The sequence below is a fragment of the Eurosta solidaginis genome, chromosome 1 (assembly GCF_040869045.1).
Source record: "Eurosta solidaginis isolate ZX-2024a chromosome 1, ASM4086904v1, whole genome shotgun sequence".
In the NCBI taxonomy this organism is placed as follows: domain Eukaryota; kingdom Metazoa; phylum Arthropoda; class Insecta; order Diptera; family Tephritidae; genus Eurosta; species Eurosta solidaginis.
In genome coordinates, this window is record NC_090319.1 from 395,426,369 (window position 1) to 395,439,014 (window position 12,646).

Consider the following 12,646-nt stretch of genomic DNA (forward strand, 5'->3'; position numbering starts at 1 on the left):
GAGTTGAAACTTGAGAGAAAAATTTAAATGTAAATTTGCAAATGTTGAATTTTATAAAATGGTTCGAAAATTTTAGAATTGTTGAAAAATGAAAAAGTATTAATTGTTAAGTTTAGACGGACGCACCGCTTTAATCAAAAATGTATTTGGTTGTTCAACAGTACTACCGTTTTAATCGAAATCCAAAATATTTTATGTATATATGTAAATGTGTGTATGTCGAAAAAAATTTGCACAAAAACTACATATACATATATAAGTAATATACTTAAATGCTGCTTCCGAGGTTCTGCCTAGCCGCCGCTGCTTTTTCTGCTGCGCTGCTGCCCCGATGTTGGTCCTGCTGCTGCTACTGCGCTGCCAGTATTATGCGCTGCTGGTGTTGTTGCTGCATATATATCGATATATGGCGTGGTTTTCTGCTGTTAGGTGAGTAGAGGAATGCCGTTGTTACTGTCGATGCTTGGTGGTACAGTTGCCCTTAAATAGGCGAATTAAGTTTTTCCGAATTATACTAGATCTTATTATTTCCTTTTCTTTAATTTGTATTATCTCTGCTTCTTTTAATGTGTATTTGTAGTCGTAGATTTAGTTCTAAAATTTTCTTATTATTTCTCTGTATATATTTGCAAGTATTTCGTTAGCCAATTTTATTACCTCTGTATTTTGTTATAAATTCGAAGATATTGTATTAGAAATTTTTATTATTTCCGTTTTGTTATAAATTTTAAAATGTTGTATTTCGTTTTTTGTTATATAGTTGAAAATATTTATTAGAAAAATTGTATTAATTCCGTTTTTATTAGATTCGAAATTATTTTATTAGAAAAATTTTATTACCTCCGTTTTGTTATAAATTTTGAAAAATGTTCTATTAGAAAAATTGTTACCTCTGTTTTTGTTATAATTTGAAAATATTTTGTTAGAAATCTTATTACTTCCGTTTTTGTTATATAAATTTAGGACATTTTATTAGAAAAATTGTATTACCTCCGTTTTGTTATACATTTTGAAAATGTTCTATTAGAAAAATTGCTACCTCTGTTTTTGTTATAATTTTAAAATATTTTGTTAGAAATCTTTTTATTAGTTCCGTTTTTGTTAAATAAATTTAAGTTATTTTATTAGAAAAATTTTATTAGAAAAATTTTATTAACTTTGTATTGTTATCAAGTTGAAATTATTTTGTTAGCGTTTTATTTAATGTTTTAAAATTTTCTTTTTCACTGTACCACCACTTTTTCCACTCTACTCACCGTCGCTGCCAAATTAAAAATGACCGAGGCTCCAGCCTCACGGTCGCCATATGGCGTTCCAAAAATGGAAGCCTTCTTTTGGGAGGTCGCCGCCTCCAAATTGTTGCCATTTTTGTGGTATCGGTATTTATATTACGCGAGGGGGCCTTCGCCGCCATAACATCAAGTCAACTGTTGTTATTAATAACGTTTTAGAAAAAAACTCACTATTTAGTTTTTAATTTCTTTTTATTAATTAATTTGCGGACAATGCCGAAGCCGGACAAAATTGGAATTACCGCTCGTATTTTATTATTTCTCATTTTTACTTTCTTTGTGTGACGTTGGCTGCAGTTGTACTTGCCATGCGTGTTGCCACTGCGTGCGCCTGTCAAGTACAACTAAAGCCCCAACCACATAGGATACTTTACTATATTTTTGCTAATGCTACACTTGTACTGCAACTTGTTCTTGCAACAAGCATGTCGAAAGAAATTAAAAAAAAAGTATAAAGAAATGAAAATATATATTTTAAAATTGGAAACAACTACAAAAAATTTCTTTGACGTTTTCTTATTAAAACAGCTCTTGAATGAACAAATTTTGAATAGTAGGTTTTTTTTTAAATAGATAAATTGCGGCACTTTGTATTGGGATGGAAAGCCACTTCCAGAAATAACAGGTCGTGAAAAGGTGAAACGACTTCCAGTTGTTGTTACTTACAGGAATGGTGAACAGTTAATAGGAGCTTCAAAATTATATGCTGCAACAGGCTCGGAAATAGCTGATACGTTGTATGAACTGTTATTTGAATGGGATCTGAATGATGATATTGTGGCCTGTTGTTTTGATACGACATCGGTTAGCACAGGCGTTATAAAAGGAGCTGCAACGTTATTAGAAAAAAACTTGAGGGACAATTTTTTTTATCTACCTTGTCGTCATCATATTTATGAAGTTCTGCTGAGGGTTATTTAACGTCTATATGTCTAGGAGCAAGTGATGGCAGAAAGTTTCGTACACCAAAGCCTACTCATCATGCTCCGTGGATGTCTAAGGCATTGTATTGCTTAAAAATCTATTTATTTCGTGAACAGTTTAAACTAACGGAGTATGAAGAGAATTCGATAGCAAGAATATGCGCGTTTATTATACAATTCTATGTTAAGTTTTGGTTTTACTGTACCTATGCTCATAGAGCACCTCTTCAAGACTTATCTTTTATTAAAGAAATTTATAAATACAGAAATGATAATAAATATCTGACATTGCAATAAAAAAGTTTTGTAACCACCTATGGTACCTGCCTGAAAAATGTATTGCATTGGCATTGTTCGATGATGACGTCTCTTGTACCATGAAGAAAAAGATTGTGGAAAAAATCAAAAGCATAGACAACTGCGACAAGGAAACAGAATATTTAAAGATGTTACACTTAAGGCCCAGTGAAATCAATAAATTCATAGAAAAAGAACTACACGATTTTGTAACAGGAAATACAATTGATTTTTTTGGTCGGTTTGGGATATCATCTCAATTTCTGGAGGTATACTGGGGGGATACAGGAACCTATAAAAAAGCAAGGGATACTGTTATAAATATAAAAGTAGTTAAGGATACAGCAGAAGGGGGAGTAAAGCTTATGGAAGAATATAATAGAACACTTACAAACGACGAACAAGAAAAACAATATTTTTTACAAGTTGTAACTGATTAGAAAAAACTATTTGAATCACATACTAAATCATCATTAATTAGATCCCAGGAAATAATATCATATTATATACGTGTCAGCAAGTTTCACAAGTTATATGTATATGTTTTAAAAATGTGTTTTCAAAAAAATGTATAATAAAAAAATTTGAAAAAAACTCATTTACGTATACTCATTATATACACATTCTTGAAGTAATGACACCGTGTTTAAGGCATAATTTATTTTATAACTTTTTTATTATTTGACCAATTTTTGTTGTTATAGATTAATTTGAAAGTCAAATATCTCTAGAACTTACTAAAACACGATAAATTACGTTTCACCCATAACAAATGAAGTAGGGTTGACCAAATTTAAGAAATTGTAAAAATTCGTAATTTTTCAGGACTTCAAGCTCTTTGCGCCACCTCTAACCCTTTTTCGATTGACCTAAAACTTTGTATATTCTAGTTTTTAGGCTATTCGCATATTTCTAGGGGGTGAGATCGATAATCGGAACACTTTGGAAAATAAGGGCCACCCTAATGAACATAGGTGTGCGATATATTCTGCTATTCAACTAAAATCAAATTAAACTAAACTCAACACAACCTGAATTCATACATACATACATCATATTGTAGTGCAACCATTTTTATTAACAAAAGACCATTTTATGGTCGGATTTTCACTAACTGGAAGTCCAAGTATTCATATACATTCCATCCACGCATCCAACTTCATTTTTATTTTTTTATATAAATTACATATTTTCTGCATATACATGTGTATGTATTTCACTTACGTCTTTGTTCTCGGTTGCAATATACGTTTTTTGTTATTTCATGACGTTTTTCTTAAGTCATCAATTTTCTTTATTAAGTTAGGTTCATTTCATATTCGTCCAAAAATTTCAGTACAAAATTGGGAATCTTGCGAAGGTGGCGAAGGGATCTCAATATTTTAAAAACTCGTCCGAATTTGAAATTTTACGGTAGAGTTTTAAGTATTTTTCCGATGAGATAGGGACTTGAAACTGTGAATATAACTTAAAGTTTTATTAAAATAATAAGTTTTAAAAAATCTTCTACGTAAGTCAGGAATCGAGATATTTAGAGATCTTTGGAAAACCTTTTCAGGGAATGTGGAATCTTGCGATCGAGTTTTAAGTAACGTCTCATTGTTCTAGAAACTTGGCTAGCTCCTATCTTTTGTACTGCTCCTTTTTATATATATGTATATATACATATGTATGTATAAGTCAATTGTTTAAATTTTTTTCGTCTTCCTTTTATTTAAAATTTATTTTACAAAATTATGCAACATTAAGTCAACAGTAAATTTTTTAGAAAGAGTAAGGAAAATCGACAAATAATTATTATTTTAACTAAACTAACATATTAGGCTGAATAACCTCAAACACCTGTTCATTAGTTCGACTTCCGGAGTCACAGTGGTGTTCCTTGTACAATTTGCGGACATAACCATTAAACGATTACTTTACCCATTTTTAGTTTCTCAGATAAGCCAAATATAACAAATACAGATTTCTCATAACAACGCATCGGAATTTCATTGTTCATTCGAGAAAACATCATTACCTTTACATATATGTGCATATACATATATCTTATTTTAAAATTTATTATGTGTATTGAATACTTTCTTATGTATCTTTTGAGTTTTGATAATAAACTATATTACATTTTTCTTTATACAATTATGATCTCATAAAATACAAAATCGGGCATTTATTTCTATTTTTATGTTTGTACCCACAAATGTGATTGAGAACGATAAAAATTTAAATAAGTTTCGCCGGTGATTAAAACAAACGACCGCCTAGCCAAAATTGCCGTAAGAATTTTCTTAAGCTCTTGTCATAATGATCCATTCACGTATGCTCTTGGCTGTCAGAAGATTTAGACTGAGCGTATCTTCCAACTTCCATGTGCTACTTTTTTACTTCTTCCGACAAATTGGCATGACAGAAATCTTTTATGCGAACGGCCTCTGCAACGCCGATGCATTTTTCGGATAAGCTTTTTATGCTAGTAATGCACTCGAAGGGCTTACCATCCCATTCCCTAGAGATGAAGCCGCTCTAATGCATTTCTACAATGGCTTAACTTGTAGATTGCAAGAAAGTATGAATGTTGTATACCTATACATACGCCCAATAAGAGGCTGACATGACGTGCTGAGAAAGGAGCTGACGCGATGCGCGCGGTTCCTGCGGATTGGTCTGAAAGGTCTTGGTTTAATCTAGAAAACTAATTCTTAGTCATAAATGTGTGTACATATATATAAAAATATTTCGTTTCTTATTTGAGAGTTATTTTTCTTTTACCTTTTTTTGTTTTTGTTGTTTCTTTATTGAAAACTTTGGAAACTCGTCGAAATTTTAGAGAATTTGAGTACAATACACTGCTTTGTTGGCACCAATTTTGAAAAGAGCATGAGCGCTAATGAGTGCGTTGCTGTTGAAGAGATTGACGATTCGAAAAATAATACCCCCGAACTAAGTTTAAGAGAGATTTTATTTATCGAAAGACAACGCCGTGAAATATCCAAACACAATTTTCTACTTTCATCTTCACCTCGGTCCATTACACCCTCGTTTATATCACCGGATGTTACACCAAAAACATATCCACCTCTACCAATGTCCTGCCCGCAATTAGTTGGTGACAACATGAGTCCAAGTTCAAAATGCAGTGAAGACAATGTCAATATACAAAAATCAGAAAAATGCACAGATATATTAAGCTATCAAGATTCAAACGAGGACAATCGTGTACACATGACCAATACGAAACCATCAAGTGAGATTTTACCATGTACTTATATTCAAAAATCCCCATCGACATCCTCTTCGATCCATTTTTTGTACTCGAATCTTTTTCGACGAATGCAGCCAAGCCAGCGGAAATATTTCTCCTCAAACACAGATGAGGATGAACCTGATGACGTGGACGTGTGTGATGTTAGTTGCGGTGATATGAGTGATGAATACGATCACTGTGATATTCAGCTAACGAAGCAAACTTTCCTCACAAATGTCGATAATCCAATTATAGCTTATGATGATAAAAAGCAAAGTGACGCAAACACAGGCAAGACTGACACAATTAAGCGAAAGCATGAAAGCTGCTATGAAACATCCGATACGGGTGGTGAAATGACAACTACGACGGACGATGTTGATCTGAACTCCAGTATGAATTTAACTAGTAATTTAAGCTGTAATAGTAGTAATAGTAATACATCAATAGAGAATCGTTATAGATTAAGTGAAAAAAATAAAAATGCTCAAAATGTGCCATTAGCATTAAGTGCAGCGGAGAACCAATCAACAAGCACGAATGTTCCAAAATTGGTAACAGATGAGCTAATGAATCCAAAAGGTATTAGTAGTGCACAAGAAAAAATCTCTAAGACTGGTGCTTCAATGAAAGCAAAAATTCAAAATCTAAACCCATTAAAGGGAGAAACAATCAAAGGTAGCAGCTCCATTAGTTGTTCACCAAATTCAAGTGAATTATCATCGCATTCCCCTCAACCCCTGGAACAACACTTAATCATCACACCGCACAACACTACAGTTAGTCGTAGTAAATCATTTCAAGAGCCCGGAGTTAAACAATATGCGCGTAAAAAAAAATATAATCGTCTTTTCCGACGCCGTTCCAAAAAAATACCCAGCGAGTCAACCGGGACGAAGGCGTCGAAGAGTGCCTACAGCCTCAATGCTGCGAGACAAAGTATAGAGATAACAATTCAGGATGAGGATGGTAACTATCAGCCATACGATGATGATTACTTCACGCTAAAGGATGTGGGCAGCGGATGTCGTGGCAAAATTTTTACCGGCCATGATGATGAGTTCGATGTTGATTTGATCGAAAGTAAGGATCCGAAATCTCTTACGCATACGCATAGTAGTGGGACTAGCAGTCCTACAAATTTTGACCGAAATTTCGATGTTCCGCCATATAGTGGAGCCAGCGATGATGCTGCTGGTGGTGATATAAGTGACGGTGGCAGCAGTCGCAGCCGCTCGCGAACCAGTGACAATGAAGAACACATGTTCGGGCGTTTATTACGCCGCATGCAGGGCATATCACTCGGATGGCGAAAGCAACGATATCACAAACGAAGAGGTGATTTCAATAACGATATTTTCGGCAAATTATTAAATAAAAAAAAATCTAACAAATGTCCTGTGCTGTTTTGTCTTTCGCTAACATTAGTTATACAAGTAATTACATATAAACGAGCAAACTATTTCTTATCCTAACCGTTATATTATTTTTACTTTTTTAAATTATCTCATTGAATTATAATTTTTCAGAAGATGCAGTCACACCTTTCGAGTTTATGTATAATATTTTGATATATGTATGTTAACACATATTAGAGTGTACGTTATTTACCAACTTTAGATGACTCAGTTGTAACTTCGAATGAATTTTGATTGCGGGAGTTTATTGAAAACTAGCCTTTACCCGCGGCCCGTCTGCAAGGAGAAAATATAATATATGTAGGCGATTCACCCTCAAAAATCATTGGCGATTGGGTAGAGTTTGTTTTACATTGTACATCACAAAAAAAATGAGAAGTACCCCGAAATAGTAATGGGATATATATATATATATGTATTTGCATACATTTTGGGATGCCAAATCCGAATTATGTATCAGAATTGGCTAAACGGATCTCTGTTCTAACCTCCAAAAACTGAAACAAATCAATGGCATAGGGTCGTGTTTGTTTTGCATTACCCAGGCACAAAAAAGTATCCCGATCTGGTAATGGGACACATGTATTCGCATACATGTTGGCTTGTTGAATCCGGTATCAGGATTGTCGTTAAGACTTCAGGTCCATCCCCAACCTCAAAAAGTAGAAAAAAATCACTGGCGTTAGCTAAATTTTGATAGAATTACCACATCCGCATTCCTTTTTTGTGTGTGTTTGTATTTAAAATGGATCGATATACTCCCTATATGATTCCTAAAACAATCCCAAATCAATATCGAAATAATTGCAAAATTATCCCGAAAACAATTCGGAGACTATCCCTAAACTATGCCAACATAGTTCCGAAATGAGACGAAAGGATCCCGAAATAGGCAGAAATTGATCCTGAAAACAATTCCAAAATGATCCGATAATAAACCCGAAACCATTCCGTAATAGTTTCGAAATAATTCTAAAAATAATCCTGAAAACAATCCCCCTATGATCTGAAGATATAGCCTGAAAAATAATCCCAAAATGATCCGGAGATCGTCCCGAAATAGTCCAGAAATAATCGCGAAAACAATCCTAGAACGATCTGAAGATAGTCCCGAAATTATCTTGAAATTGTCTCGATATAATCCCAAAAATACTAACGAAATGATCTGGAAATAGTCCTAAAACCATCCTGAAACAATTTTGAAATTATCTGGAAATAGACCCGAAATGGACCTGAAATTATCCCAAAATAAGCGCAAAATGATCTGGAGATAGTCACAAAATACTCCCGAAATAGTTCTGAAATTATCCCGAAATTATCTGCAGATTGTTCTGAAATGATATCGCAAATGTCCCCTTATAATCTCGAAAATAATCTGGAAAGAATCCACAAATTATCTGAAAATAGTCCCGAAATGATCACAAAAACAATCCCCAAATGACCTGGAGATAGTCCAGAAACGATCCAGAAATAATCCTAATTTTCCAAAATTGTGTAGTCCCGATCCATTTGAACCATATATCAAATATCATTGGTCTAGGTCAAATAGATTCAGAGTTATCAAGATTTATAAATAACGGTTTAAAAAACTAAAAAAACACGCTTTAATAGCTAACCGAACTAAAAAAAAAGAGAATAGTTTTTGACTTAATATTACAGTAGTGGAGGATCAAATAATCAAAGATAAGTAATCACATAAAAATAAAATTATAATAAGGCCTTAGTTATTTACAGACAAATTCCATTCAAAGTTAAGAGAATTTAAACTATATCTTTAGTCCCGAAATGATACCGAAAGGATCCAAAAGCCATCCAGAAATGATTCTGGAAGCGTCCCCCGATGATCCTGGAATAGTCCCGAAAACATCCCGAAATGACCACCACAGGATCCCAGACTGATCCCGAAACCCAACCAGAAATTATCCCGGAAGGGTTCCAAATGATCCCAAAATAGTCCCGAAAAAGTCCCGAGATGACCCTGACGGGATCCCGAAAACCATTAAGAAATGATCTCGGGAGTTATTTACTGATAGATTCCACTCAAAGTTAAAAGAGTGTTTAAACTATATCTTATGTCAGGAAAAAGTCCCGAAATGCCAGTTCTAAAATTTTAATTTTGTTGGTTAGGGCTTTTGGGAATTAAGGGTGTATTGTTTATGTGGCATGGTTTGAAATGAAAGTTTCTAACTTTTTTGGATTTTTTAAGTCGTTTTAAGTCTAAAACTAAAAGTTTTAGGGCGATGTGTGAAAAAATGAGTTGATAAATAACGGACACCCTAATATATGGTATATACCTTCCAGCCACTAAATTTGGAATATAAGTGAATAAAAATCGAATCTAGGATTTCAAAAAGCTACATCTATGAGTTCAAAACGAGTTTCGGAACTTATCTCTAAAAACTCATTAAAAATATTAGAAGGCAATTCAGTTGCTTTTTTTATGACTCCCATCGAGCGCCTGCGCAGAATGTTACATGGGATTATTCACTTGAGAGGTGTTCTTCCAATATTATTTAATCGTACTTCATATAATGCATATCATACATATAAATATACATACATATCATTTAAATTAGGTAGTAGCTGACATTTCAGTTTGTAACTAATAAATCGCACGTTTGACCATACATACATAGATGTTATTAAAAATATTTATGTCAGGTTTCGAGGAGGCTCAAAGCTTTAGGTGGAAGCCATAAGCAATATTCTCTAAGGAAAATTGTAAAAGTCATCAGAGTGATACAAAATTTTCGATTTGACAAATATTTGAAAACAAATATCCACTAGCAAAGCGTTTCGAAAGCACCGTACTCTCAGCATTAGCATTTTAAAAAATTCATTTGAGCCCATTTACATGTTATCTTTTTACCTCATACTTATTGTTAAAATTATAAACTTATATTTATTTGGGTGTTACCCCGATTCGAGATTATACCTGTGCCGTTCCTAGTTTAACTTGATAAGTCTGATCATGAGGCGGAATCTCACATAATGGTATGCGATCAAACGATTGCTATGCGCCTACAAACGGCGCATTACGGAACATCACTTTTAAAATCTGCTTTCATTGTCAGCACAATTTACTAATATTAACACTAAACTAAAACATAAACTACTAACAGCCATTTGTATAATAGTGCATACATACTTACCTGAGTACATAAACACATACCTACTTATGTTTATTTGGGTGTTACCCTGAAATCCGACGCTTTTGTGCTTATAACTAAATTGCATTGGTAGCTCCCGCCAAAGTCGCACACAGTGCTCTAAATTTTCAGTGATAGTGGAAATATTTTTCACTATCACTTAAATTTTTTGAAGCTTATGGAAAGTAGTGAATATGATTACTTGAAAATAACGTTCCAGTATCACAATTTTTATAATGTAGTGGAAATTCATATACACTAGCTTATTCCTTCCACAGGCGTGAAAAATGTTTGTGGAAAAAATTGTGAAATTACCTTTCTACTATAACAATTTTACTATTTTTTTTTGTGGTAGTGAACATTTTTGTTACTATCACTGTGGTTTGTTCCCTAAAATTAAAAATTTTGTGATAATAGAATTGAAAATCAACTGCACTGTGCCCAACTATGGTTTCCGCTTAGAAATAACTTTTTTTGTTGATTTTATTTCAACTGCTGAGTGGAATATCACAGTACTTACATACATCGGCAGCCGTTTCAAAGACGTCTTATCTCAGAACACTTTTGAAAACGGTGCATACATAATTTGTTACAAAAACACCCTGTCTGAGCATAAATTCAGTGTTGCTCTGAATCCAATGTTTAATATACTTATACATATATTTTAATAGTTTCAAAACTATTTTTGTTTCAAATTATGTACATAGTAATACATAAAAAAATATATATGCACAAACGTTTGCGCGACTGTCACCCACTTTTCTCTGCAGGGTATTTTCTTTCACTTACATTTCCCATTACCCAAATATGTTGGAAACACTTTCCTTTGGCCATGTTATCGTTAGAAGTGCAAGAGCCATAATGCGATTTCTATTTCAAAATCTGTATATGTAATTAAGAAATTAAATACCAGTTAATAGCAAATTAAAACAAAATCAGACATAACAGGCCTTATGCCCACTTTTTCAGTGCAAGTTCAAACTCCAGTTAAATATGACTAAAGTTTAACCTTGCCACTTTGTTCGATAACATAAAATTTTGCTGCTCATCTCGGCTTAAGCGGCCAAAGTGCCAAACTCTAGTCAACTTTAACTGTAGTTTAAACTAGCATTGGAAAACTGTTTAACTGAAAATTCCAACTTTTTCTTCAGCAAGCCGACGCTTTTACTCGTTTATAATATAGTTTTTATATCCCACAAATGGGAGGACATCTCTCGTTTCGGTCGTGCCACCAGGATTCTCATTTCAATCATGACATTAAAAAATATTTGATAGGGGAACCAAGGCATGAACGAATGGGTACATTTGATACTAACAAAAATTTATTAAATTCTAGTGCCTTAGTACAGTTGAATTGAATGTTAAAAGTAGAACTAAATAAAAAAAGTATGAAATGTAGTACGCTAATGAAAGTATAAGTATTGTAATTTAACATCTAACCCAACTAACATTTGTAAATAATTGTAAAAACTTGTGTAATTCAAAGTGGTAACGTAAGATCATGAGTTAGAACCTCATTTCATGACTAAAACATGAAAATTTCATGGTTCTATGATTTTTTATGACACCTCCTTGAATTACTTATATAACAAGTTTTTATTTTCTATATTTATTGTGTTTTAAAGATCAACATATAATTTTACATAAATAATTTATCTTATTAACGTCGTTATTCAAAACGCTATACAGCAAGAAGTATATCTGAGGAATTCAGTAGCGGCGATACACCACGTTTCAAAGATGAAGACTCGATCAATAAATCTGAGGCAATGCACGCTAGTGCCATTAGTGGAGGAAGCGGTACATCGTCATACTATCGGCAAGAAATGACTTCACATAAATCGGATAAATCAGACAAGGATAAAACCAAAAAAGAAAAAGAAAGCGATGAGAAGGACATAGGTATTTGGAAGAAAAATATTTATAAGATTAACGAAAAAATGCATTAAAGCAGAGCATTTTTAGGCTGAAAAACACAACATTTTGCCCAATCAGAGTTAACCTGACATGAGGGTCAAAGCTATAAATTTTAAAATAATTTTAACTAACTCTGAGCTAATAAAAATAGCTTGACGTTCTGCAAGTGGACATTATAAAGTTAAAACAAAGTTCCATTTTTATAGTTCGAGTGGTTTAATTGGATACAATTTATAAGATTTCAAAAATATATAAAACCAGCAGACCCGTCACACGTCTTTCTGACCTAACTTTAGATTATCAGCATGACTTCTTATTCGATCTCTCCCTTTCTCTCCCTCTAGCTCCCACTCCTCCACTCCCTTTATCTCTATTTCCATATTTTCGTCCAACTTTATCTCTTTCT

General features: G+C 33.3%; 1 protein-coding gene across 7 annotated transcripts in view; it reads left to right on the forward strand.

The window, feature by feature from the left end:
• Positions 1 to 12,646, forward strand: part of LOC137238557 (diacylglycerol kinase theta) — a 156,852-nt gene that overhangs the window by 51,032 nt on the left and 93,174 nt on the right. For 6 of the 7 annotated variants that reach the window (XM_067763710.1, XM_067763707.1, XM_067763711.1 and 3 more), the window contains exons 8-9: positions 5,340 to 7,094; positions 12,013 to 12,225. In XM_067763710.1, coding sequence (XP_067619811.1) covers positions 5,340 to 7,094; positions 12,013 to 12,225 — 1,968 coding nt within the window. The remainder of the gene's footprint in view (positions 1 to 5,339; positions 7,095 to 12,012; positions 12,226 to 12,646) is intronic. The other variant, XM_067763712.1, reaches the window with a different exon arrangement.